At 40.7% G+C, this 25,188-nt stretch overlaps 1 protein-coding gene across 9 annotated transcripts in view; it reads left to right on the forward strand.

Annotated features, from left to right (window-relative positions):
- PCSK5 (proprotein convertase subtilisin/kexin type 5) overlaps positions 1-25,188 on the forward strand; it is a 494,109-nt gene that overhangs the window by 66,277 nt on the left and 402,644 nt on the right. For all 9 annotated transcript variants that reach the window (XR_009691159.1, XM_061132953.1, XM_061132954.1 and 6 more), the window contains exon 3: positions 24,799-24,912. Coding sequence is in view for 8 of the 9 variants with exons in the window: in XM_061132953.1 (XP_060988936.1) it covers positions 24,799-24,912 (114 nt within the window). In the remaining variant the exon portion in view is untranslated. The remainder of the gene's footprint in view (positions 1-24,798; positions 24,913-25,188) is intronic.

Genomic DNA, 25,188 nt, shown 5'->3' on the forward strand with positions numbered 1-25,188 from the left:
TTCATTTTATTTATCACAAGTTTGCCTCGGTTTATTACTCCCCCAAATCATGTGCGTGGAAGAGAGGAAGGACAGAGTGAGCATCAGGCATCCTCAGGACTCCCACCATGCTCTGCTTGCTTATATCTAACAGCTGTTTGCCGAGTGCATGCTAGCACCTCAGACCTCCGCGAGGTTCCATGATGAATTCTAATCTTCCAGAATTTTGAGAGTGAAAAGGGGTGCAGATGACACCAGGACAACAGGCTTGAACTGCAGATGTCCTGGTCCAACAGGGACAGCTGATCATGATGACTAAGGCTCTCCACAGGCTTAAGTTATTGACTGCCTTATAAATCAAACTGCAGTCTGCATCCAATCACAATGAAAAGTGGAATGGTAGAGTCCTGAAGGACTGGGTCAGGCAGCAAGTACCAGCAAGGACAGTTTCTTGCTAATCTAAAGGAAGAGCTCTGTCTTAGTCCCTGGTTCCGCCAGTTACTGTCACCCCAGCTGAACTGAGTCTTATGTGATTGGACTGAGCCTGAAGTTCAGGTCTCTGTTACTATGTAGCCTTATGTCCCTGGCAAGGCACAGATGGTGGGGCTGGTGGACCTCTGTAGGGAAATGATTCAGGGTTGCACTGACTTGATACAAAGTGACTTAGCTGCAGAGAACAGCCAAGAAATTGAGAGCTTTTTAGTCAACTCGTAACATTTTCTTAACAGTTTAATTGAGCAATTGGTTGATATTTTAGAATTCATTCTCTCATTAAATTATTTAAATGAGTCTCCAAAATGGCAGCCACAGGTGGCCATTGTGTACTTGGCATGTAGCTAGTACAGTGGGGTGCAGGCTAAGTTGCTCAGTCGTGTCCAACTCTTTGCAACTCCATGGACTATAGCCTGCCAGGCTCCTCTGTGGGTTCCCAAGCCCCTCTCCAAAGGATCTTCCCAACCCAGGGATCGAACCCGCATCTCAAGTCTCTTGCATTTGCAAGCAGGTTCTTTACCACTAGCACCACCTGGGAAGCCCATACCCAGTACAGCTGTGGACCTCAATTTTTAAATGTACTTAATTAACTTTAAGTGTTAAAACTTATCTTTGATCCAGTTATTGGAAACTGGATTTAAGTATCTTTGATACAGTTTGGGTATGTGAATCTGCTATTTTCACTGCCAATTTCATGGCATCTAAGTACAGACCAAGTATTACCAAGTGTTTTCATCAAATGAAAATTTGATGTCCTAATTGAGATTTGTTCTAAGGGTAAAGTACATACCTGATTTTAGAGACTTAGAACCAGAAAACAGAATGTATCTCATTAGTATATTAAAATAGCTTGTTAATAATTTCTTATATTGCTTACATGATGAAATGATAATATTTTGGAGTAGTGTTAAAATTATTAAAATTCATTTCACCTGTTTCTTTTTGCTTTTTACTGGGTGGGGCTTCTAGCAAATTTAAAGCGATGCACGTGGTTGTTTTCTCCTTTTAATGGGTAGCGCTGATTCAGGTGTTGATTACCTGTAGTGTCTCCAGCTCTGAGCTTACCACAGACACGCTTGGAAGCAGTGAGGTTCCTGCCCTGGTAGAGCCTAGGGTCCCTGTACAATAAACAGATACACACAAATAAGCAGCATGATTCAGATTGTGGTGAGTGCTGTGAAGCAGCTTTGCAGGATGATGCTGGGCTGGTTGGTGGAGGGAGGCCACATTTAGAGAGTGTGGTTGGGGAAAGCCTCCTGGGATAAAGGGATGAATTGGCCTGAGACCTCGGAGGAAGAGGAATTGCTGGGGGGATCATAGAAGCTTTCTTGGAAGAGAAGATCTTTGAGCTGAGCCCTGAAGGGTGGGTAAACTGTGCTGCTTTAGTTCATTCAGAAAGACTTCTTGGGCTACTGGGTCAAAAGGAGGATGTAGAGAAAGCGCCTGGCTGGAGACCAGGCTTGGCAACCCGGAGGGCTCAGCTCCAGCTGGGCCAGGGGCCAGGCCATCAGCCAGCGCATGAGAGAGTCTGTTGGCAGATTCACCCTCCTGCAGCCAGTGGGATGTTCAAGCTAGGAATGTGACAGGGTGGCCCTTCCATAAGACTCCAGACGCTTTCAGTTTTGACAGCCGGGTATTCACAGCAGAATACGCAGTAGATTTTAAAACTGTGGTTTGTGCCTGGCTCGGTTGTTCCGCCTAACCTTGGAAAGGGGTGGAATGCACTGGGATTGATAGTTATTGTCCTCTGCTCCCTGAAGTCTCAGCAGAGATTGGGAAGCGGACTGAGAACCAGCGTTTGTGATGGACACACACAGTAGGCCCAACTGTAGAGTGTCTCTGTCAGCAGGTGCCATGGAACTGGTAAGACATCACCCCCAACTGGGTAGCTCAGATTGAAATGGCATCAACAAAAATGATGAGTGATGACAGAGTCCTTAACGGGCCTCTCCAGGGACTCAGCACTGGTCCTGTCTTGCTTCTTAAGAAACGGTGTGTTTAATGATCAATCACATGGGTTCTTGAGGCAGGTCTTGTCTTAATCCTACCTTGCCAGTCCCTAGCTGTGAGAACATAGGCAGAAAGCCAAACCAATCAGAGTCTCAGCTTCCTCTTTGCTGATCACACCCTTTACATAATGCTAACCGACCTCCTAGGACTGTTATGGGGATTAAGCAATAAGATATATACATAAGTCTCGCTTATAGAAAGTGCCTGATAAATTATAGCTATTATTATTATTGGTATCATTTTCATTATTCCCTTTTTTCTTTCTTTTACTCATTTAAAATACCATATAACAGCAGAGTTAAAGGATCAGCTCAGGCCCATGGCTCACTGGTTAGTCTTTTGGGGATACTTTATCTGACAATCAAGAAATCACTACTAACACCACTCTGGAGGGAAATAACATAGTCTTGGCTCTCATGGGCTGCAAGCTCTGGCAAACCTATGGAAATCACAGCTTTCCTCTGACATTATTCTCACATTTCCAGTTCTAACAATTTACAGTGAAAATCTAAGGAGCTTTTGTGTCTAAAATAAGCAACTTGGAAGTAGAATTACAGGGAGGCATCTTCACCTGAATCGTTTTGTTGGCAATGACTGCCCCGCTGCATTCTGACATTTAGTGTTCGTGAGGTTCTCAGCCAATTCAGAGAGTCATGGACTCCGTGCCAGGCAAGGAAGAGCAGGTAGTATCAGCACATTTATTCCAGTTCATTTTTATTTTTGGCTAAAGAATAATTGAATGATGGCTTACAATGTAGCAGAAAAGCATGGGCAGAGCTGTGGGTTTGCATCCCAGCTCTGCGTGGTCTCATGGGTAACCTTGAACTTTGCTTAGCTCTTTCAATCTTGGTTTCTTTATCTGGGAAATGGAGAGAACATCTAACCTTTTGTTGGAGATTAGAGACAGTCTAGGTAGAGTACCCGGAACTGATAGTGTGGTTCTTGGTGAGTGGAGCTGTTGGAACTGGTGGCTGAATTGTTCTGTCTCAGAGCACGTTTTCATGTGGAGAGTTGAGACGGCTCAGGCCAGGATACTGGGAAAATGTAAATTCCATGCTTAGGTAGGTCATATTGTAACAGGGTAAAAGTTCTTTGGCCAGAATACAAACAAGTGAGTGTTCCAAGAGTTTCTTATATCACCATTTTTTCTTTCTTCTTCTTTTTTTAATTTTTACCTCAAGACAGTGAGTATTTACATTGCTTGACTAATATGTTTGGAACTTTGAGAGTACTCTTAGAACTCTCTTCTTGACATTATCTCAACGTACTTGAATATTTTTACACACATCTTGGCTGAGAATCAATGAAATAAAACTTGTGTTTAAAACACAGTTGTAAAAAATGCCAACAGTGGGATGAGTTACGGGGTGGTCAGCTCAACCTCAGCAGAGAGAGGCTGCCTCCGCCAAGCAGGGCTTCCTTCATACCTGGGTTGTTTGTCCATCATATATTTGATGGTTACTGGGTGTGTGTCGTGCGTGTTTTACGTATGACTGAGGGAATAAAGTCCACAAATGCCAATGCATGACTAATAACAGCATAATTTCAGTTTGATGAGTGCCATTATTAATTTATGGTTCATTTCCAGTTCACATGTTAAGTCCTCCCTACATATCTGCTCTATATGTTTACAAGGCTATTGCCTTGTTGGCTCACATTTTTTCTTTAAACTTTTTATTTTGTATTGGGTTATAGCTGACTAACAAACAATGTTGTGATAGTTTCAGCTAAACAGTGAAGGGACTCAGCTGCACATATACATGTATCCATTCTCCCTCAAACTGCCCTCCGATCCAGGCTTAGGCTCACATTTTATTTGTTTATTTACTTATTTTTCTAGGCTCATATTTTAAGTCAGTTTATTTTCAAAATTTAGAAAGCCAAGTTTATTCTAAATAGCACCTTTGTCTCTTCCTGCCCATGTAGAGGGGTCATTATCTGTATTGATTCAGTCGCATGTAAAAGCCAAGTATCAAATATTGGACTGTGGAATGGTGGTCAAAGGGCAGGCCTCAGAGGAGGAAGAAAGACCTTCCTTATCACAAATACACTCTAACCTCAGTTGGATTCAAGTTCCTCATTTGTAAAACGAAAGGTTTGAGCTAGATAATCTCTAAGATCCCTAGCCAAAAGGCAAAGAATTCATGGCCGAACAGGAGTCTGCTAACTAATCATGCCATGGGCCTGGATCCCATGTTCATTGGTGACTTTTTTGGTGAGGGTGTGTCCCCCTTTCTTAGGTGTATGAAGCAAAGACTAATAGATGCAGAAAGCTAGCTAGCATTTTGCTTGTTTAGTCACCGATTCCAGAATAGGAAGGGATTCTTGGGAAGAACAACATCCTGCACTCTGCCCCTGCCACCCGAGGGCCACAAGTTCCCAGCAGTGATGGGGTTTGTAGTTAGGAAGTAGACTCCAGCCTGTGAGCTGTGGTGAGCACATTAGAGAAAGGCAGAGAGCGTGGATGCCATGCATGGTACAGTGTGCAGATGGACAAACAAGGAGCCCGTCCCTGCCCACAAGGGGGTTTGCCCTGTAATGCCATCTTGACTGCTTTTGCCTCTCAGCCCCTGTATCAGTAAGTGCGTCTAGAAGTTACTCCAGGGTTAATGCCTCAGATGCATATCAGCTTGTACTGAAGCAGGGCTGGAAGGGGGCCCTGGGGGTAGGTCAGAGAAAGGAGAAATCTCGGCAGAAGTCCTGACAAGAGTCAGTTTCAGTGGGTTGTTTATTGGCTAGAACTGGCCAAAATGCCTCTCAGAGATTGTTTTGACTGGTGATTGGGAAATCAAAACTCTGACAGTTACATCCTATTTGTGATGTGAGGTAGCTTACGAGTGAAAAATGACTTCATGGTGGTCACCTGCAGGGCTTCCCTTGCCAGTTATTTTTTTAGTAGCCACTTACAAATAGAGTATTTACAGGATATTTCACCCCAACCTGTGTGCTCTTGAAAAAAAAAAATCTCTCTTTTCGTTATATAGTCCTATGAACTTCAATTAAATTCAGTGACTCCATGTTTGAACCCCCAGAGCGTCCTGCTAGTTTGTCGATAAACGTATTTGACAGTTTGGTCTCAAGATGGTGAGGGGATTGGAAAGGTACTATTTTCTACAGATACCTACTGCTATGTGCCTTGGCTCTCCGCAAGCCAAGGTAACCTAAATTAGATAGGTCAGCTCACTTGGGCAAGGATTTATAGGAAGTGGTTGCTCTCTAGAATTAAATCTGGAGCCATTTCGTTTTGGAAAACTAGTTCTGCCTCTTCATGGCTTCTGGTTCTCTCCACGCAGGGCACAGTCAGCCTCAGTAAACAGAGTGTCCAGGGGGAAGGAGGTAATCCATTCCTCAGAAGCCTCACTGCCAATGCAAGGTGATAGTTTTTAGCCAGGGCCTGGAAGGAGCCATGGTGTGCCTTAGATGTTCAACTTTCACCAACACCCCTTTGGGTGAGGGTTCCTATTTTCTCTGTCGTTGGTCCACTTCACAAGACATAGTGTAGCAGGAAGAGTGTGCTGCAGCTTTCCAAAGGTGACAACATAGAACATTTTAGAACAAGAAGGGGCCAAGGAGAATCCTCTTTTGCTAAGGCATACACTGCTTGGTGTTGTAAGAACTGCACCACCTGGGCTGTAATCTCCTAGAGGGCAGACCAGCCTGATCCTTACTTGCCAGCAATTAACGAAATTGTCTTGCCTACTCTGGGAAGTCAGAGGCCTGTGGGTGGATTCACTGATGAAACACCAATGCCTGGCACCTGGTAGGTGCTCAGAAAAAGGGTCTCCAATTGGGTTGATATGAAAACTTATTAGCAAGGACCACCTGTGTCAAACAAACATGAGTTCAGTCTCAGGAACTAGGCCAGCTGAGTTAAGGCCTCCAATGCCAGTGCAAGTCTGTTACAAAGTTCTGTTCTGTTCTTTCTGTGTTCACAGGCAAATTGATTCATTTAGCAATCACTTTCAGTAAGTCCATTGTCAGCCAGGAAATCTGCTAAATGCCAAGGACACTGACATGAGAAGTACAGTCTCTCCCTTCTAGGAATGTAAGCTTTCATCAGGAAACCCAACAAGTCAATAGTTCAAAGGTTTGTAATAATGGTTGTAGTAGAGATAAATGTAGGTTTCTCAGAATACACCAGAGGAGGAAAGACACCTTCATCAAGAAGATGTTAGGATAAAAGAATTTGCCTACTGGGGTCCTCTGGCAAGAGTTTGGAAGACGAAAGAAATGAGGACCAAACGTTATAGAAATCCAACCAGGAAATTACTAGGGAGTTCAGTGAGAAAGATATGAGAAAATGAGGATCTGAGTTAGGATGATGGCTGTGGAGATGCTGAAAAGTGGTCAGATCTGCTCCATCAATGGTGAGGAACATTTGATACGGTTTGTGGGATCTTTTTGTGACCTTTATCATGCGCTTATTTAATTGTTTATATTATCTTAGAAATCGTCATATACCTACTTCCTTTCTAAACTTTACTTTGGTAAACTCTAAGACATATGCGTTCATTAGAATTGTTCCTTGGGAGGTCTGGAAACCCACTTGAATGGGGAAACATGACTGCCCTCAGTGGAATTCCGGCATCAATGTAGCTTTCCTTGGTTCTAGTCTGCAATCCCAGGCTACTGCTGATTAGTCCATAAGGAAAAAACAGTTGGAAAGTTTGTGTGCACACACAGACAAAAAAAGAAAGAAAAATCTTAATTCTCAGAGGTTAATGCAGATTGTCCTCATGCTAGACAGAAAGTAGGTCTAAAAATTTTAGCGGTTCAGTGGAATTTGACTCATGAGGTTGTATCTCGGGACCGGTGAGGTTCTTTTTTCTGGTGTGAAGTAAATCCTTCATTCAAGAAATGGCCTACTGAGGAGGGTGGGGAGGAAGGGATATCCTTTGGCCCTACTGTTTAACCCCACCTCCTTGGCCTTGGAGGTTACTCTCTGAACCCCTAAGGCCGGCTCACTCTCCTGGCCTAAATCCTAGAGCTTGTAGAGAGAGAAATTGAAACCAAAGAGGTAACACGGCTGGACTACAGATCTCCTGATTTCCGGCCCAGTGTGCCTGTATAAAACTTTGACCTTCACTGTCACATTCTGGGCTATTGGGACTGAACTCAAGCTTGCAGCCTTTGGGCTAATGAGAGCAGTAAACTCCTTGGTGGGCATAGTTGGGCACACCAGCACATTGCCGTGGCTGCGTGGTGGGTAGTCTGGTGGCAGGAACTGTGCTCAGTATCTGACATGAATCACCTCCTTTAGTCTTCAGTTTCATTTGCCTGCCCCATTTCACGTCCAGAGGCTAAGTAACTTGTCTGAGGTCAGCGTGCTTTGCAGTGGACTGGCAAGCATTCTCAAATACAGGTTGCCTGGAGTTCAGAAACCTCACTTTTAATTAGTGACCATCATGTTTTCTTTTGTCTCATCTTGTCCGTTCAGTGTAGTTCAGAGGAGCTGGGTAACCAAGGATTTGGTTACAGTGAGTTGGTGGGTTTTTATTTTTGCTGTTGTTTTGTTTTTTAATTTGGGAAATATTTAGACTTGAACTTCATGGACTCTTTAAGTTACAAGTCAGAAGGTGCCCTTGAGGGGGAAAAAGGATTTCTTTCATCACTGCCAAGGTTGTGCTGAGAATTCTTTTCCTGGTTGAGATTTCTATTTTTCATTCATCAGACAATTCTCTCCTGCCATTTGCAGACTGAGTGTCTTAACCATCTTAAAATGCTTCCAGCTGAGTAATAGAGGACCTCTGCAAAATTCCTTACATTGATGATAAACTCCAGCATTATGCCATTTCCTGTCTTACTTGCTGCTTTCTCTCACCTTTCACTCACTAAAACTTCTAATAAAGTGATCAGATTTGACTAATCTCCAGGCACAGAAATGTTATAATGACACACAGCGGAGGAAAAAGGTATGTTCCCTCAACCCACTCCATCAGCTGAGAAGAGATTGCAAAAGGGAGCCACCGTGTTCTATAGAAAGAAACCTGGGCATAGATTTACTTGATCGGGATTCTTGTTTCAGGTGCCTTAAAATTCTGTGACTTGATCAAGTCATTTAACCTCCTTGTGTCAGGGGCTCACCTCTGGGGAAAGGATGATCGTGGGACAGTTTGATGGTGTTAAAGAAACAATAGGTAGATTTGATTTTGCACAAAACATGAAAAAGTTCAGTTTTACTTTCAAAAGCAGTAGCCAGTGAGTTCTTTGCCCGTTGGAAATCCAGGTACCGGAAAACACCACCACTACCACCACCTATGTGATTTCTTCCTTCACCCAGCAGCAATTACCTCATTGGTCTATTCTGAGCCTAAATCCAGAGGCTCCGATCTGAAAATGACAGATCATTTTCCCTCCTCTTGCCAGAGACTGAGAACTCCTGTCCTGCAAGAACTTGCTTCTTGGCTTTCTCTAACACACTGGGGGCTGAAAAGTGACTGACCTATCCTTCATTCCTTTACTGAAAGAGTGATTGAAACAGTCATTCTTTCTGTAAATCCTTTCGGGCTGCCTGCTCCAGACAAGGCATGGCATGACTGCTATGGGGCCTGAGAAAGCCCGAGATGCTGCTTTCAGCCCCCCGAACCTTCATGAATTCTAGCTATCATCTTTAAGCCTGTTGCTTTGGTTTTCCCCCTCTGCCTTCCCTCCCCTAGATTCTGTGCTACCAAGTGTTATAATGAACCAAGTCTCTAGGATGTAGACTCAGCAGGTGCTACCGTTTTGACGGCCCTTTCTCAAGTAGCCAAGACTCAGTGGGAACTACGGTCCAGGCCAGGCTCTCACTCCATTGCTGAGAGCCCAAATGTGCCGGAGTGGGACGCTTTGGAGGAGGAGAGGGGGGCATAGAATTGCTGCCAGTGCCCGGGTGCAATAAGGGCATCGCAACCCCATGAACACTGACACATCAGACTCCAGGGTTAGCTACCCAAAGGACACAGCAGGGAGAAAGGAAGCTTGATGGGCGAGAGCTGCGGCCCCTGGGTCTTCCCACTGAACAAGTGTCAGATTTGATGACGGTGATGAGAACGTGCTTTCTGTCTCCTTCCCGGAGCCTCAGCCCCAGGGCTCCCGTAATTGACTGTGGTGGGTATGAGTTACGAGTTCAGGCAGAGGGAGGCCCAGTGGAGTGACCTGGCACCCCTCTGTGGTGACAAGAAGCTGCCAGGAAGCTGGGAGCCGGGCCCTGCCTGGCCTTCAGGGAGGGCAGGCGGAAGCTCCGTCGGGTGCACTCGCTCATCAGGCCCCGCTCCAGACTTTCATGTGCTCCGACCTGCAAGTTTGGTCAAGTACCACCTTGCTGGAAGCCTCATCAAGTGGTTTCTGAGGTGAAAGAACAGCAGTGAAATTGAGAAAACATTTGGTTTGCCTCAGGCAACTGGATTTAGGTGAGAAAATGCCAGGCCCATTCCCGCTGGCCCAGGGATTTTGGACCATATTTTTCCCGGAGGCTGAAAGGCATGCTTTTCCCCCATCCTGACCAGAGGAGCTGTTTGCTGAATATTTCAGAGGGTGATGATGGTGTTTAAGAGCTGCCGCAATTCCAGTGTTTTTGTTGCAAAACATCCCTGCCCTCCCTGCCAAATGTAAGGTTAGAGTTCAGGGAGAAAAACGGAAAAGAGTGGAAAACCAAGTCAGACACCTTCCCCGAAGGCCCACCTTTCTCATTTCTCTTGACCTTTTGGGGACCCAGCAGGGGGGTCTTCATCCAGACCTCTCCTCATCAGAGATGTCCTACTACTCACTGACTTAACACATTTTGAGCTCATTTTAGGTTTAAAAATGTCAGGTAGCCTCAAAAGATCATAGAACACTTGTGCAGAGTTCGTGCATTCACTCCTGAAGTTGTACGTTTATCTTTTGGCAACAGGAGGAAGAGAAGACATTGATTTTTAGCCCAACCCTGTTTGATTCATATTTCTCAAGCTTACTAACCTAACAAGCAGTAGTTTCTTGATTTCCAGGATTTGAGACCTTGACAATAAAGAGGTGTACAGATGCTGGAAAGATTAAAAGAAGCTACCAAAGTATTGAGAATACCTCAAATTGAAAAAAGAATAAAATGGATGAAATTAAAATTTCGCGTACCCAATTCTGATTTTTTATGTACTCACCCCTCCCCCTCAGGCTTTTTCCACTGTGATCAACTCATAACATTAGGGTCTGTGGAAATTAGAAACAAAAGCTATTGCCATTTATATTTAAATAGCTTAGAGAATAAGACAATGTGTGCAGTGGAGCTGAATTAGTCACTGGAGAAGTGTTTCTCCTCGTATGACTGTAACTTTCACAATCATTGCTCATGAGAATTAAGTGGTACGTTGTATAAAGAAGTAAGATGCTGACACACCTTTGATATTTACCATATCACCCCATGTCCTCTGCTTGGAGAAATAATGAGAATGACTGCCCTTTCCTTTGCCAGCCTTTGCCTCTTTTTATATTAATCTCAGCTGAATTGAACAATTTCTCCACTCTGTACAAAATAATGCTTGTCTTTGTATTCACTTGATATACAACTTGAGGGCATCCAATTTTTGCAAATACAGATCTGGGAATATCTTGAATGATTTATACAGAGAGTTGCAGGATTGGTCAAAGAGAATCAGAATCTATTAAGTGATTAACCCTTTGTTTTAAGGTAAAATTGTCATTTTGGTAGTGATCTAAAACTTCAGCTCTATTAAGGGCAGAATGAGGTGTAATTTTAAATGCTCAATGGATTTTATTAATTATCTTGCCTTGGCTTTCAAATTGCTTAGAGGACAATTATGCAAAAGGTAAATGCATGTAGAATGAAGTCATGCCACTATGTTTTTAATGCTGTGATAATCTTGATCCCAGAGTGAAGCTGGAGGGAATTCTGTGCTGTCCCAATTTAATCCCTGCCTTAAGATTGCATTTAATCAAAAGTATGAATTTAACTCCAGGTGGCATGCAGGCAGTAGAATTAGTTTTAGGTACTTTAGAATTCCATTTCCTTTTAATACTTTTAAGCAATCAAAATTGTTTTTGAATTTCCTCTCATTGCTTGCACTAATTGTCCTAAAGTTTAAAATAGAAGAACCTGAAACCCAACTTAAAAAATGTAAGATTCTTTGCCATATAAGTATCTAATGAATTTATATCACTGGCTTTTCTTTCTACCACCTCTAGTCCATGGGCTAGGTGCATCTGTGTGCTTGCATACACAAACACACACTTTTCTTCCTCTTCTTTTTTAAATAAAAATTGAATTCTGTTTTTATGCACTGGAAAGCAATTTGGCATGCCTAGGAATAGGGAGTTATTTTTTTCCCAAGAGGACAAATTACACTGGTCTCAAAACACAGATATTTTATATTTGAATCAAATATAATGTGTCATGCCCTCAAGGGATTTTAAGAAAGTTTAGGAAGTGACACATCAATGGGAAAAAGAACCTAAAATCTTCTGAGATTATCTTTTCTGGAAAGGTAAAGCAAAATATATATTGGGTTGGCCAAAAAGTTCATTCAAGTTTTTCCTTAACTTTTTGGCCAACAACAATATGTTATTATTGAACATAGGGGAAAAACTATTGCTTGTGGATATTATTACTAGTGCCTAGGATGGGCAGTCTTGAGTTTAGAAGATAAGTGTTCCTTAAAGGAATATGCCCCAGCTTGTTTTTTTCTTATCAGTTTGGCACCTTTTCTCATTTGCTTTAAGTTGGTTTCAATCATTTTCTTGCTCTTATATTCCCCATCTGTAACTGCTTTTAAAATCATGCGTCTACTGTGTGCTTTGCTTGTGGACAAGTTGTTGACCATTTACATATTGGAGATGCTCCTTATTAATCTGGGAGAATGCATCCTTTAGCATTGTGGGATTCGTTGACTTTATTTAACCCTGGGCCCTTGTAGTTTATGAAAGACTGCTAGTTTCTGCAATAATATTCTAGATTCTTGTCCTGTGTCAACCACTACCTCATTCATGTATGTTTATCCATTTTATTTAGATACTGTCTTTTGTTCCTTCTAAGACTTAGATTGGTATTGTGGAAGCAATGATACCATCTCAGAAGATAAAAGTCTGTACAGCAGTAGATTTCAAGTCGGGGGTTAAACCAAGAAGGGTTCCATAATACCTTAAAGTAGAATCATTATATGGAAAGAACCATCCTATTCATTGCTAGTAAAGTAAAAACTCTTGTGCTATCCTCTTCCTTTTGCTGAACTGTGAAATACCGTATTACGTTTGATAGAGTTAAGCATATTCCCTTCTTAGGACTCTCTCCTGTTTAAAATTTCCTGCGATTTTTTTAATAGCTAGAAGACCTAAACATACCTAATAGAAAATGTATCAATTCAATGTAAAAATATTATCTATCCCTCTACACCTATTTAATGAGGGCCTATTGTCCAGCATTGCCCTTGATACTAGGAATACTAAAACTTAGTTTCTTTCTTTCAAGAAAGTGGGGAAAAAACATGCAATTCAAAGTATTAAGTCCTATATGAGCCTGAATGCATTTATATAGGACAATATATTTGGAACTTCACAGCAATAATGTTATTTACAGATGAGAATATAGAAAGTTAAGATGTACTTAACTTTCTTGCTTGCTTGCTTGCTTGCTCAAGAAGGCCAGGCTAGTGATGGGTGACATTCTATCAAGAACAGAGGCGGCACACTTTCCCAATTCATTATTATACACTGCCTGTCTGTGACATAGTCTAGCCTAATTCTGTCTGTTTGCTTGTATGAAGAGTACGTGTTAGATACTTTTACATATAGCTCCAGAAATAACCTCCTTGCTTTTTTAATATAAACTAATGTAAAATTGTTTTGCAAAATTTGTTCTAACATGCTATCCTTTTTTTTCATGGAGTTGCAGAGGTGGTAGTTGATATGTCCTAGATAGCTGGATTAACTATATCTTCTGTTTTCTAATACAGTGTTCCACACCTGCTGTTACACTAAATAGCGTTTTATGCCCTTTTTTGTTGTTGTTCAGTCGCTAAGTTGTATCTGACTCTTTACAACCCCATGGACTGCAGCATGTCAGACTTCCCTGTCCTTCACTATCTCGCAGAGTTTGCTCAAACTCACGTCCATTGATTCGATGATGCCATCCAACCATCTCATTCTCTGTTGCCTCTTCTCCTGCTGTCAATCTTTCCCAGCATCAGAATCTTTTCAATGAGTCAGCTTTTCACATCAGGTGGCCAAAGTATTGGAGTTTCAGCATCGGTCCTTCCAATGAATATTCAGAGTTAATTTCCTTTAGGATTGACTGGTTTGATCTCCTTGCTGTCCAAAGGACTCTCAAGAGTCTTCTCTAGCACCATAGTTCAAAAGCATTAATTCTTTAGTGCTCAGCCTTCTTTGTGGTCCAACACATCTGTACATGACTATGGGAAAACCATAGCTTTGACTATATGGACCTTTGTTGGCAAAGTGATGTCTCTGCTTTTTAATATGCTGTCTAGATTTGTCATAGCTTTTCTTCCAAGGAGCAAGTGTCTTTTATGTCATTACCCTTTTCTTATGCTTGAATGCTTCATACTTGGTTTCCTTTCTATTCATTTTTAATTTCTCCTCTATTTAGATGACATTGAACCTGTGGTTTTTGTATCAGTATAATTGAAAGAACAGTCTGCCTCAAAACTCCTTACTGGACCAGTTTGTAGTGGCTAGCATTGCAAGAGTATTGTCAAGATGGTCTTCTGCCCAAGGCCTCATGTTTTAGAGGGCCTTATGCTTTAGAGGACCTCGTTGAACATTCTTTCAGCTGATTGTTTGTCCCTATCAGCTGAGGAGTTGTTTGGGTCTGGGAAACATGCCCACCCTGAACCTGTGTCTTCTGCTAGACCATTTTCCCTGGTAAGCTGGAGCCCAGAGTTAGTTGACCAGATGACAGGGAACCAGTTTGCATTTGTGTCAGTCTCTTTCCTTATTTATCCACTGGAGGGCGAAATGCGCTCCTGGTATACCCACCTCTAGACCTTGAGGGATTGCCATAGGCATCTGTGGCCTGTGGATAAGCCAAAATAGAGACATAGAGTGTTTTAGGACCTTTGCATTAGTTATTCACATCTTCCTTGAGACATTTATATGACTGACTTCTTATTCAGGATTCTGTTAAAATATCACATATTTCAAAGAGACCTTTCTTGACTGTCTTACCTAAAATAGCTCCCTCCTCCATAATCACTCTAGACTACCTTATGTTATTTACTTTTTGGACCATTTAACATTATGAAAATCTATTGCCTAATCTTTTATTTATTTACATTATTATGGCCTAACTTCCAGTAGAATGGAACGTGCCTGAAGGCAGGAAATTGGTTATTTTGCTCACTGCCATTCTGTAGCATTCAAAACAATGTCTGTCACATAGTAGGTACTCAATATAATATTTTTGGAGTGAATAGATGAATGAAAGAAAAGGCCTTGAATGTGGGGAATAAATTTTACTGTTTTAATTGGATGTAACCATTTTCATTTTCCCCTTTCACACGTCATTTTACCAGGAATGGGGAGGGGGGAAAAAAAACAACAGTTTAGGAAATTAAAAGTGTGCAAGTAAGCGTGGAATAATTTGAGGGAATAAACCTGACTTTAATTGTCTCAAAGTAAGTGATACCATTACAAATATAATGCCAAGAGTTTTTCACAAAACAAAATAAAGCATGATTAAATTAATGAAACATTTAAAAATTTGGGATTTTCTTGGAGAAAGCCAGCTAATTATAGAATTTTAGGATGGTTGAGGTTTTTTACTGTGGCCTGTGCTGTCTTCTTTTACCCTGTTCTAAACATATGTGCCGGAGAAGGCAATAGCACCCCACTCCAGTACTCTTGCCTGGAAAATCCCATGGATTTTCCCCCATGGACTCATGGATGGAGGACCCTGGAGGACTCTTCACGGGGTCGCGAAGAGTCGGACACGACTGAGCGACTTCACTTTCACTTTTCACTTTCGTGCATTGGAGAAGGAAATGGCAACCCACTCCAGTGTTCTTGCCTGGAGAATCCCAGGGACGGGGGAGCCTGGTGGGCTGCGTCTATGGGGTCGCACAGAGTCGGACACGACTGAAGCGGCTTAGCAGCAGCAGCAGCAAACATATGTGCAATGTTTATTTCACAACTTTCTTCTCAGTTACCTTTCAAAATTGTATGATCCCTCATAGTCCTGACTAGACGATTCTCTAATATAAGCTGCTGATGCCTACAATCATTAAATAGGATTCAGTGTGCCTATCTCAAGGAAATCAAGTGAAAATTCTCCTGCAGATAAACAGTAATGCTTATTTTGTTCACAAATATAGTTCTTTTAAATAGCAGAATTTGATTATGGTTTTTTCAACAAAAAGAGTGACTCACATCAAATAACAGTGTCAGTACTTAGTAACTCCTTGATTATTTGTTAGTGACTAGATAGAGGAAGATTTAAAGACTGGAGCATCCTTACCTGAATGCAGACTTTCACTGGATTCTCTGATTCTTTCACTAATTAACTCTGATTTCTTGATCAGTATTTTAGAAAACTTTAGGGATATGTTGGCTTCAGATTTTAAGGTTTAGAAGTAGCTTGTCAGTGGTAAATCGTCTCCGTCAGTCCCTTATTTCCAAAGGAAAAAAGTGCATAGCCAATATTCCCTTAAGCAGGACTTTTTGTTTTCAAAAGTCGGAGGAAAACTGAGGAGAGAAATCCCTTTGTGCTCCGTTTCCCTGTTTTGTCAAAGCTAATAAAAATTGTGAAATATGGAAGCACACATATTTATTTCCTGGCATCTGCTTCATTGAGTCATAAAAATAGTAATATAATTTACTGTATTCCTTTCTAAATATTCATCTTGCATCTGCACAGAATGACTTAAGGTCATCTGTCCACAGGAGCACCTACCTCACCTCTGTATTGCATTTAACATGAACTTTTTATTCTCAGTCAAATCAGAGATGGACCACATACGCAGATAAACATTTCAAAGCCAGAAGAGAGTACAGAGCGTATTTAGTCTGTCTTCTATTATTACAGATAAAAGAAGCCCACGAAGATTTTGCAAGGTCACACAGGTGGCTGGTGGCAATTCTGAGATTATAAACTAAGTTCCCCAAGTTCTAACCCATCTTCTCTAATTTACCCATCTTTTCTCAATATTGACTGTGTTATACGTTAAAACCACCTAAGGTACTTTTTATATACTATGTTTATCATTATTGCTTTTAAAATATGTTATAATTTAGGCATTTGTCACATTTGATATTATAGGATTATATAATAGTAACTAACGGAACATGTTAGAGGAAATTTAAAATTGTTTGTATAGATAACATACTTACATAGTTCAAAAGTAACAAGATATTAAAGGGTCAGCAGTAAAAGGTTTCCCTCCTGTTCTTGGATCTCAACCCAACCACCTAGTTCGACCCCCACCCCCCGACCCCCAACCGGCCAAGAAAGCAGCCAGTGTTATCAGAGTTCTCTGCGTATAGCAATGACCTCAAAGAGGTACAAAAATTGTATCTTTTATAGTCTGTGGTACTTTGCTTTTTTTTTCTCATCTTAGGCTACATCATGGAGACTATTCTCTGTCAAGACATAAAGCCCATTTCATTATCTTTTATGGTTGCATTGTACTCCACTATGTTGATGTGTTATTTAGTTAATTAATCTCTATCAGTATATATTCAGGTTGTTTACTACTTCAGTTTTTACTAGAAGTGCTTCAGTAAATAGCCTTGCATTTTGACATGTGTTAATAAAAATGGAGGACAGCAAAAATTAATGTAACATTGTAAATGAACTATACTTAAATAAAATGTTTTTTAAAATGTAAGGTAAATTTCTAAAACTGAATGATGTCTTAGGATTTTTGTAGGTCATGTCTTCCTGTTACTCTCCACAGAGTTGGATAGATTTACATTCCCATCCCATTATGTGAGGATGACCATTTTACATTCCTCACTGGTAAAATGTCTTTGGTATTTAGAATGTTTGTATCCAAAAAGTGAGATGTGAAAAGCTTTATCTTGGTGTGGGTTTGATTTGCTTTTTTGTATTTATATTCATGAGGTTAGGCATGTTTTTATATGTTAAAGAAACTTGATTTACAGTTTCAGCTATTATTGTACTATTCTCTTTACCTGTTTTCCTATTGCTTTTTTCTCTTATTGAATGTCGGAACTCTTTATATCTAAGGGAAAGAGCATTTTATCTATGCTTGTTGTCCCTGTAATTCAATCACTCAGTCGTGTCTGATTCTTTGCGAGCCCATGGACTACAGCACGCCAGGCTTCCCTGTCCTTCACCATCTCCTGGAGCTTGGTCAAACTCATGTCCATTGAGTCAGTGACCCCATTCCACCATCTCATCCTCTGTCATCCCCTTCTTTGTCTGCCTTCAATCTTTCCCAGCATCAGGATCTTTTCTAAAGAGTCGGCTCTTCCAAACAAGTGGCCAAAGTATTGGAGCTTCAGCTTCAGCGTCAGTCCTTCCAATGAATATTCAGAGTTGATTTCCTTTAGGATTGGCTGGTTTGATCTCTTGCAGTCTCACGAGTCTTCTCCAGCACCACAGTTTAAAGGCATCAATTCTTTGATGATCAGCCTTCTTTATGGTCTAACTCTCACATCCATACATGACTACTGAAAAACCATAGCTTTGATTAGACGGACCTTTATCAGCAAATTAACATCTCTGTTGTTTAATATGCTGTCTAGGTTTGTCATAGCTTTTCTTCCAAAGAGCAAACATCTTTTAATTTCATGGCTGCAGTCACCATCCGCAGTTACTTTGGAGCCCAAAAAGTAAAGTCTGTCGCTGTTTCCACTCTTTCCCCATCTATTTGCCATGAAGTGATGGGACCAGATGCCATGACCTTAGTTTTTTGAATGTGAAGTTTTTCTGTGTGGGTTTTTTTTTTGTTTTTTTTTTTTAATATTTGTTTTTGGCTGTGCTGGGTCTCATTGCTCTAGGTGCAGTGAACGGGGGCTACTCTCTGGTTGTGATGCGTGGGCTTTTAATTGTGGTGGCTTCTTTTGTGGTGTAGCGCAGGCTCTAGGGCATGGGGGCTTCAGTAGTTGCAGCACAGGGGCTCAGCAGTTGTGGTGCTTGAGCTTAGTTGCTCTTGGCAATTGGGATCTTCCCGAGCAGGAATCAAACCCTCGTCTCCTGCATTGGCAGGTGTAGCCTTTACCACTGAGCCACCAGGGAAGCCCAAATGTTGAGTTCTAAGTCACCTTTTTCACTCCTCTTTCACCTTCACCAAGAGGCTCTTTAGTTCCTCTTTGCTATATGTTTCTCTAGTTTGTCTTTACCTTGTTTATGAAGTAATTTTTGCCATGCCATATTTATGCTTTATTTAGTTGAATTTATCAATTTTTCCAAATTAATTTTTTAATTTGTATTATACATAAACAGCATTCACTCTCAGGTGATTTCTTAAAATCTCCTTTAAAAAATCTGTGTTTCTTATGGTACTTTCATGGGTTTATTTGTTTACTTTTAATATGATTCATTTGGAATTGATCCTAATGATTAAGATGTGGGAATGGTTTAAATCTTATTTTTTCCCCAGTTATTTGGTGTTTCAATATCATTTATAAATTACTCTGTTTTTCCCCATTGATTTATGATAGCAACCTTATGACATATTCTAGTCTTGCATGTTTTCGGTCAGTTTGTTGACTTTTCCGTCCCATTCAATTGATAAAGATATTTACTGTCGATATTTATTTCAGTCATTAGCTTTAATATCTAAAGGGAAGATTTCTCCTCACTGTGGGATGCATTTTTAAAGTGGCACTACATATTTTTTCAATTTCAGTTTTATTGAGGCATAATTGACTTTTAAGACTAAATTTGTATATCATTGTGATTTGATATGTTTGATCTATTGAAAGTATTTCTCCCTTCTAGTTATTAATAATTAACACATCCATTACTGCCCATATTTATCTTTTTTGGTGAGAACATTTAAGTTCTACTCTCTCTTAACAAATTTCTGTTGTACAATATAGTGTTATCAGCAATAGTCACCATATTATTCCTTAGATTCTCAGACCTTATTCATCTTACAACTGAAAGTTTGTATCTTTTACCAGCTTCTCCCTATTTCCCCCATCACCCCCAGCCCCTGGCAGTCACTTTTTCTATATTTTTTATGAGTTTGACTCTTTTTTTTTTTAGATTCCACATGTAAGTAATACATGCAGTATTTGACTTTCTCATTGATTTTCTGTTATATTTTGTGATTAGCTATATAATGGGCTTCGCTGGTGGCACTAGTGGTAAAGAATCTACCTGCCAATGCAGGAGATACAAGAGACATGGGTTTGATCCCTGGGTCAGCAATATAACATGGAGTTGGAAATGGTACCCCACTCCAGTATTCTTGCCGGGATAATTCCATGGACAGAGGAGCCAGGAGGGCTACAGTCCAGGGGGTCGCAGAGTCAGACACGACTGAGCACACACATACTGTCCATACTTAGATAATACAGATTCATAGGATAACATCCTTTTCTCTGATTGGTGACAGATTTCCTTCCTCGTGTATATAGTATCAGAAAGTTAGTAAATTCCAAAATCATGAGATATGAGTTCAGCTGAGACTATGTAGGTAGGCTTCCCATAATCATCCATTAGCATGCTTCGCTTGACATGTAAAACTAACAAAAGCAAACATGTTTCAACAAAGATCGTGGAGTGGCAAATGTCCACTATTCATGTGGACCATGTCGGGAGTAAGTGCTGAATAGAGGGAGGGAGTGTCCTTAACACCATGTACCACACATGTGGCGAAACTAATGGAGGCTAGACTGATTTCCGAGTTGACTCATCGGAAAAGACCCTGATGCTGGGAGGGATTGGGGGCAGAGGAGAAGGGGATGACAGAGGATGAGATGGCTGGATGGCATCACCGACTCGATGGACATGAGTTTGAGTAAACTCTGGGAGTTGGTGATGGACAGGGAGGCCTGGCGTGCTATGATTCATGGGGTCGCAATGAGTCGGACATGACTGAGCCACTGAACTGAGACTGATTTCCCAGGACTGAAGTTTTTTTTTTAACTCTGACTTTAATGTAGATTCATAATATATAGGAAATAGAACATTTAGAAGTTAAACCAGTGAGGGAAAGCACACTGTTTTCCTTTTTCCCTGGGCTGGCCGTAGTTTTATGAAAATAAATTTCTAAGTGGCTTTTCTTTGCATTGGGCTTTGTGTCAAGAGGTGAAACCTGTATAACGCATTACATCTGAGTTTGTTTTTTTTTTTTTAAAGGTCTCAAGGACAGACATATGGATAATGGTTTAAAAATATAAATATGGTCTTTCCAGTCATAGAAATCTTCTGCCCCAAGAGGTGCTTTTCCCGCTTTCCCAAAAATGTAGGGCTCAGGACTCATAAAGCACCAAAGCAAAATACATGGTATTTGACACTAAAGAAAAAAAAACCCAACTGTGCTTTTCTCAAGTTTTGCAGCCCTATGATCAGGCAGAATGACTTATAGTCAAATGTAGATGCCAACTTGCTGTATTACCTTCTAGCCACTGAGTCCTGTAACTAAGCATTTTTGTTTGGTAAAATTACAGAAGGGATGGTGCTTGGTGAGACATTTTGTTCTATTTTTGTACCTATAGTTCATCTAGGAAAATGACTGTCACTTGCTTTTCTCACATACTTATCCTATTTATCCATTTCTCTGTGTGTGTATACATAAGGAGAAATACATACTTACAGTGTCATTGTAGAGACAGCTATTCACCCCTACCCCGCTGTAGACTTGTCCTGAGCCTGAGTCATTTCACTATTGGGTCCACACGAGATTTAATGTCTGACTTGTAAATACATAGACATTGGCAGTTCAGAATTTATGGAGGCTCTCTTAGGAAAGACCACCACCAATATAGGGTTAGTTTGAAAACCATTCTGTCCAAATGGATCTTACCAAGTTTCAAATATGAACTAGTTCAATCTTGTTGGGGTAAATCTTATGGACAGTACTATAAGAATTATAAATATAACTTGCATAGTCAAAATTTTCATGAATGATCTATTTAGTATAGTGATAGATCCTGCATCAGATTCATTTATGAAGATGACAACATTTTTATGAAGAAAAGAACTGTAGAATACTTGCTAAATATTCTTTGGTAAAATTAAGTCCTTCAGAGGCAAAGATTATTCTTAGTCATCTTTGTATTCCCAGCCCAGTGTCTGGTATTGAGTAGGCACTTACTGCGTATTGAATGAATAAATGAGTGAAAAAAACTCATTTCTTAGATTGTCTGATATAGATTAAAATGTTTCCTTGAAATAGACAAATACATGCATGCCCATGCTTGCTGCTCTACTGTAAGAAGGAAGTTGATTTTGTTCTGTGTTTTTAGAAACATGGTCACTTTGGAAATCAGTCTGTTCATTAAAAAAATTATACACATTTTTAATGATACATTAGTTTCAATGTGATTTCTAAACAGCAGTCTCTTGAAATAAACCAAAAACAAAATCCCTTAGCTTGCCTTGGAACTATTGTTCAATAGTTTAAAGGAATAATTTGTAATACCTTTTATTTAGGCTTTCCTAGTGGCTCAGATTGTAAAGAATCTGTCTGCAATACAGGAGACCCAGTTTCCATCCCTGGGTCAGGAAGATCCCCTGGAGAAGAGAACAGCAATCTACTCCAGTATTCTTGCCTGTAAAAATTCCAGGGACAGAGGAGCCTACCGGGCTATAGCTCAAGGGGTTGCAAAGAATCATACACGACTGAGCAACTAACACAACACGTCTTTTATGTGTATACATGTGTCTGTGTGTGCGTGTGCATGTGTGTAAGTGATGTAGAATGCTTCAGTGCCAGAGAGTCACTTGGTCTAGATTAATTTAAAAAGTAAGAGAAAACTTTCATTTTCCAGAATATTATTTTCATTTATTGACTTTGTATTCATAATTTTGCTTAAATAACCTATCAAAGAAGGCACTTATATGATGTTGAGCTATTGATCCTAATCATAAATAGATCTTATATTTACTTGGGAGGCTATGTGATTCTGTTTTCCTTGTTAGTTATATAACTAAGAATTCACTATTTAAATTCATCTTGCACACCAAATTGTTCATTCACTAAGTCATGTCTGACCCTTTGCAACCCAATGGACTGTAGCCTGCCAGGCTTCTCTTTCCATGGAGTTTTTCAGGCAAGAATGATGGAGTAGGTTACTATTTCCTTCTCCAGGGGATCTTCCCAACCCAGAGATTGAACCCACACCTCCTGTGCCTCCTGCATTAACAAGTGGATTCTTTACCACGGAGCCCCCAGGGAAGCCCTCTGATAATTTGTTGAATAATATTTTCCAATATGAGAATCGTAGAAATTTATTAGTTAGGCTTTTGGCCCTAGTATCCCTGGGTTGGGAAGATCCCCTGGAGGAGGAAATGGCAACCAAGTCTAGTGTTCTTGCCTGGAAAATCCCATGGACAGAGCCAGTTGGGCTACAGTCCATGGGGTCACAAAAGAGTTGGACATGACTTAACGACTAAACAACAACAACAAACCTTGTTTATAGCCATGCATTTTGAGCTTGTTCATTGCTCCTTTAATATTTCTTCTCCTCCAGTAATCTTTGAAACAGGAAGGAGAGGTTTTGAAGTCATTATTGAATGTTATGGGTATAGAATCACAGTAGTGGACAATAGCATCTCCGTCGCTCTGTTTTTAATACCTTTATGGAGAATACAGATAAATGGTGGAAGGAAGCATTTTAGAATAGTATGACTAAATTAGCTATAGAAAGAAGAAATCAACAAAAGAGAATTTAGGAACAAATTGTAGAATGCCCCCTGGGCTGATACTACATTTGAGATGCTCTGTTCAAAATGAAACATGCTTATTTTTATGTTGCCATAATGATTTCCTGTTTTTAAAAATACCCCCATTCATACCCATATCATTTAGGTTACAAATCTGTATCAAACTCAGAAGTTCCCTTATGTTTAAACATGAGTTGAGGCTAAATGTTAAGACGTTCTCAAATGTAGAGGTTTTGAATTTTGGAGCTGGCAGAGAACCTATGGCTCAGGAAATTGAATGACTATTCCCATTTTATGCCAGAAACAGGTCTATTAGGGCTTTGATTTTCTGATTACCCAAATAGTGCTTTTCCCACCACTCTGTTGTGGATAGCCATTTAAAAAAAAAAATTGTGATCCTAGAGCATTTGATCCCTGGATAGTTTGATGTGTAATCCTAGAACATTGAAAATTTTTATATAAAATTTGGCCTGTGGCCAAATCCAGCCTCCCATGTGTTTTTATTCAATGTTTTATTGGAACTTCAGTTCAGTTCAGTTGCTCAGTCATGTCCGACTCTTTGCAACCCCAAGAACCGCAGCACGCCAAGCCTCCCTGTCCATCACTGACTCCCAGAGTCCACCCAAACCCATGTCCATTGGGTCGGTGAGGCCATCCAACCATCTCATCCTCTGTCGTCCTCTTCTCCTCCTGCCCTCAATCTTTCCCAGCATCAGGGTCTTTTCAAATGAGTCAGGTCTTCGCATCAGGTGGTCAAAATAATGGAGTTTCAGCTTCAACATCAGTCCTTCCAATGAACACCCAGGACTGATCTCCTTTAGGATAGGCTGGTTGGATCTCCTTGCTGTCCAAGGGACTCTCAAGAGTCTTCTCCAACACCACAGTTCAAAAGCATCAATTCTTCTGTGCTCAGCTTTCTTTATAGCCCAACTCTCACGTCCACACATTGCCACTGGAAAAACCATAGCCTTGACGAGACAGACCTTTGTTGACAAAGTAATGTCTCTGCTTTTTAATATGCTGTCTAGGTTGGTCATAACTTTCCTTCCAAGGAGTAAGCTTCTTTTAACATAGTTACGCCTATTTATTTATTTACTGTCTATGGTGCTACAATGGCAGAATGTATAGTTATAGCAGAGATTGTATGACCTGCAGAGCTGAAGATATTTATTATCTGGATCTTCAGAGAAGTTTGCCAGCCCTTAGTATAAGGTCAGGATGAGTAAGTTAGTTTTTAAAACTAACACTATTGATTTAAAATAAATTGGGAGTTAAATGTGCTTTCTGAAAAAGCTTTAAGGGGTTGGCACATTGTTGAGAAATATGAATGATCTTTCATAAAAGAATGCAAAACCTACCTGCCTTAAAAATAGAACCAGGGTTTCTAGGGACTCTTGAAGCTCCTGGACTTAGATTCTAGTCTCCAGAATGAAACCTGTGACTGACACAGGATGGGAACTGTCTTAGACTGTCATTGATGTTGTGCTAACCCGGATGGAACTTGAACACTCACCAAATGTCCTTCTTGGCAGGTGGAATGGATCCAACAGCAAGTGGTAAAAAAACGGACCAAGAGGGATTATGACTTCAGCCGCACCCAGTCCACTTACTTCAATGATCCCAAGTGGCCAAGCATGTGGTATATGGTGAGTTCGGCTGGCCAGGGCCTGTGGCATCCAATTATGTGTTGTTCAGCGATGTTGGGACCAGGAAGACAGAGAAACAGTGAGCAGGGACTTTTTCCTGTTTCAGGACCCACCATTGGAGGTGGGTTAATGGCCCATACTATTTTCTGGATCTTTTTTGAAGTTAACTCTCTGGTTCTAAGGAGAAAGAGGGAAACTCTGATCCTGAAGGTGTTTCTATTTGAGATCTTTCTCTGTGTAGTAGCTTTGTAAGTTTGGGTCAGAAGATGGAAAAAT

This window comes from Dama dama, chromosome 29 (assembly GCF_033118175.1).
Source record: "Dama dama isolate Ldn47 chromosome 29, ASM3311817v1, whole genome shotgun sequence".
Taxonomy (NCBI): domain Eukaryota; kingdom Metazoa; phylum Chordata; class Mammalia; order Artiodactyla; family Cervidae; genus Dama; species Dama dama.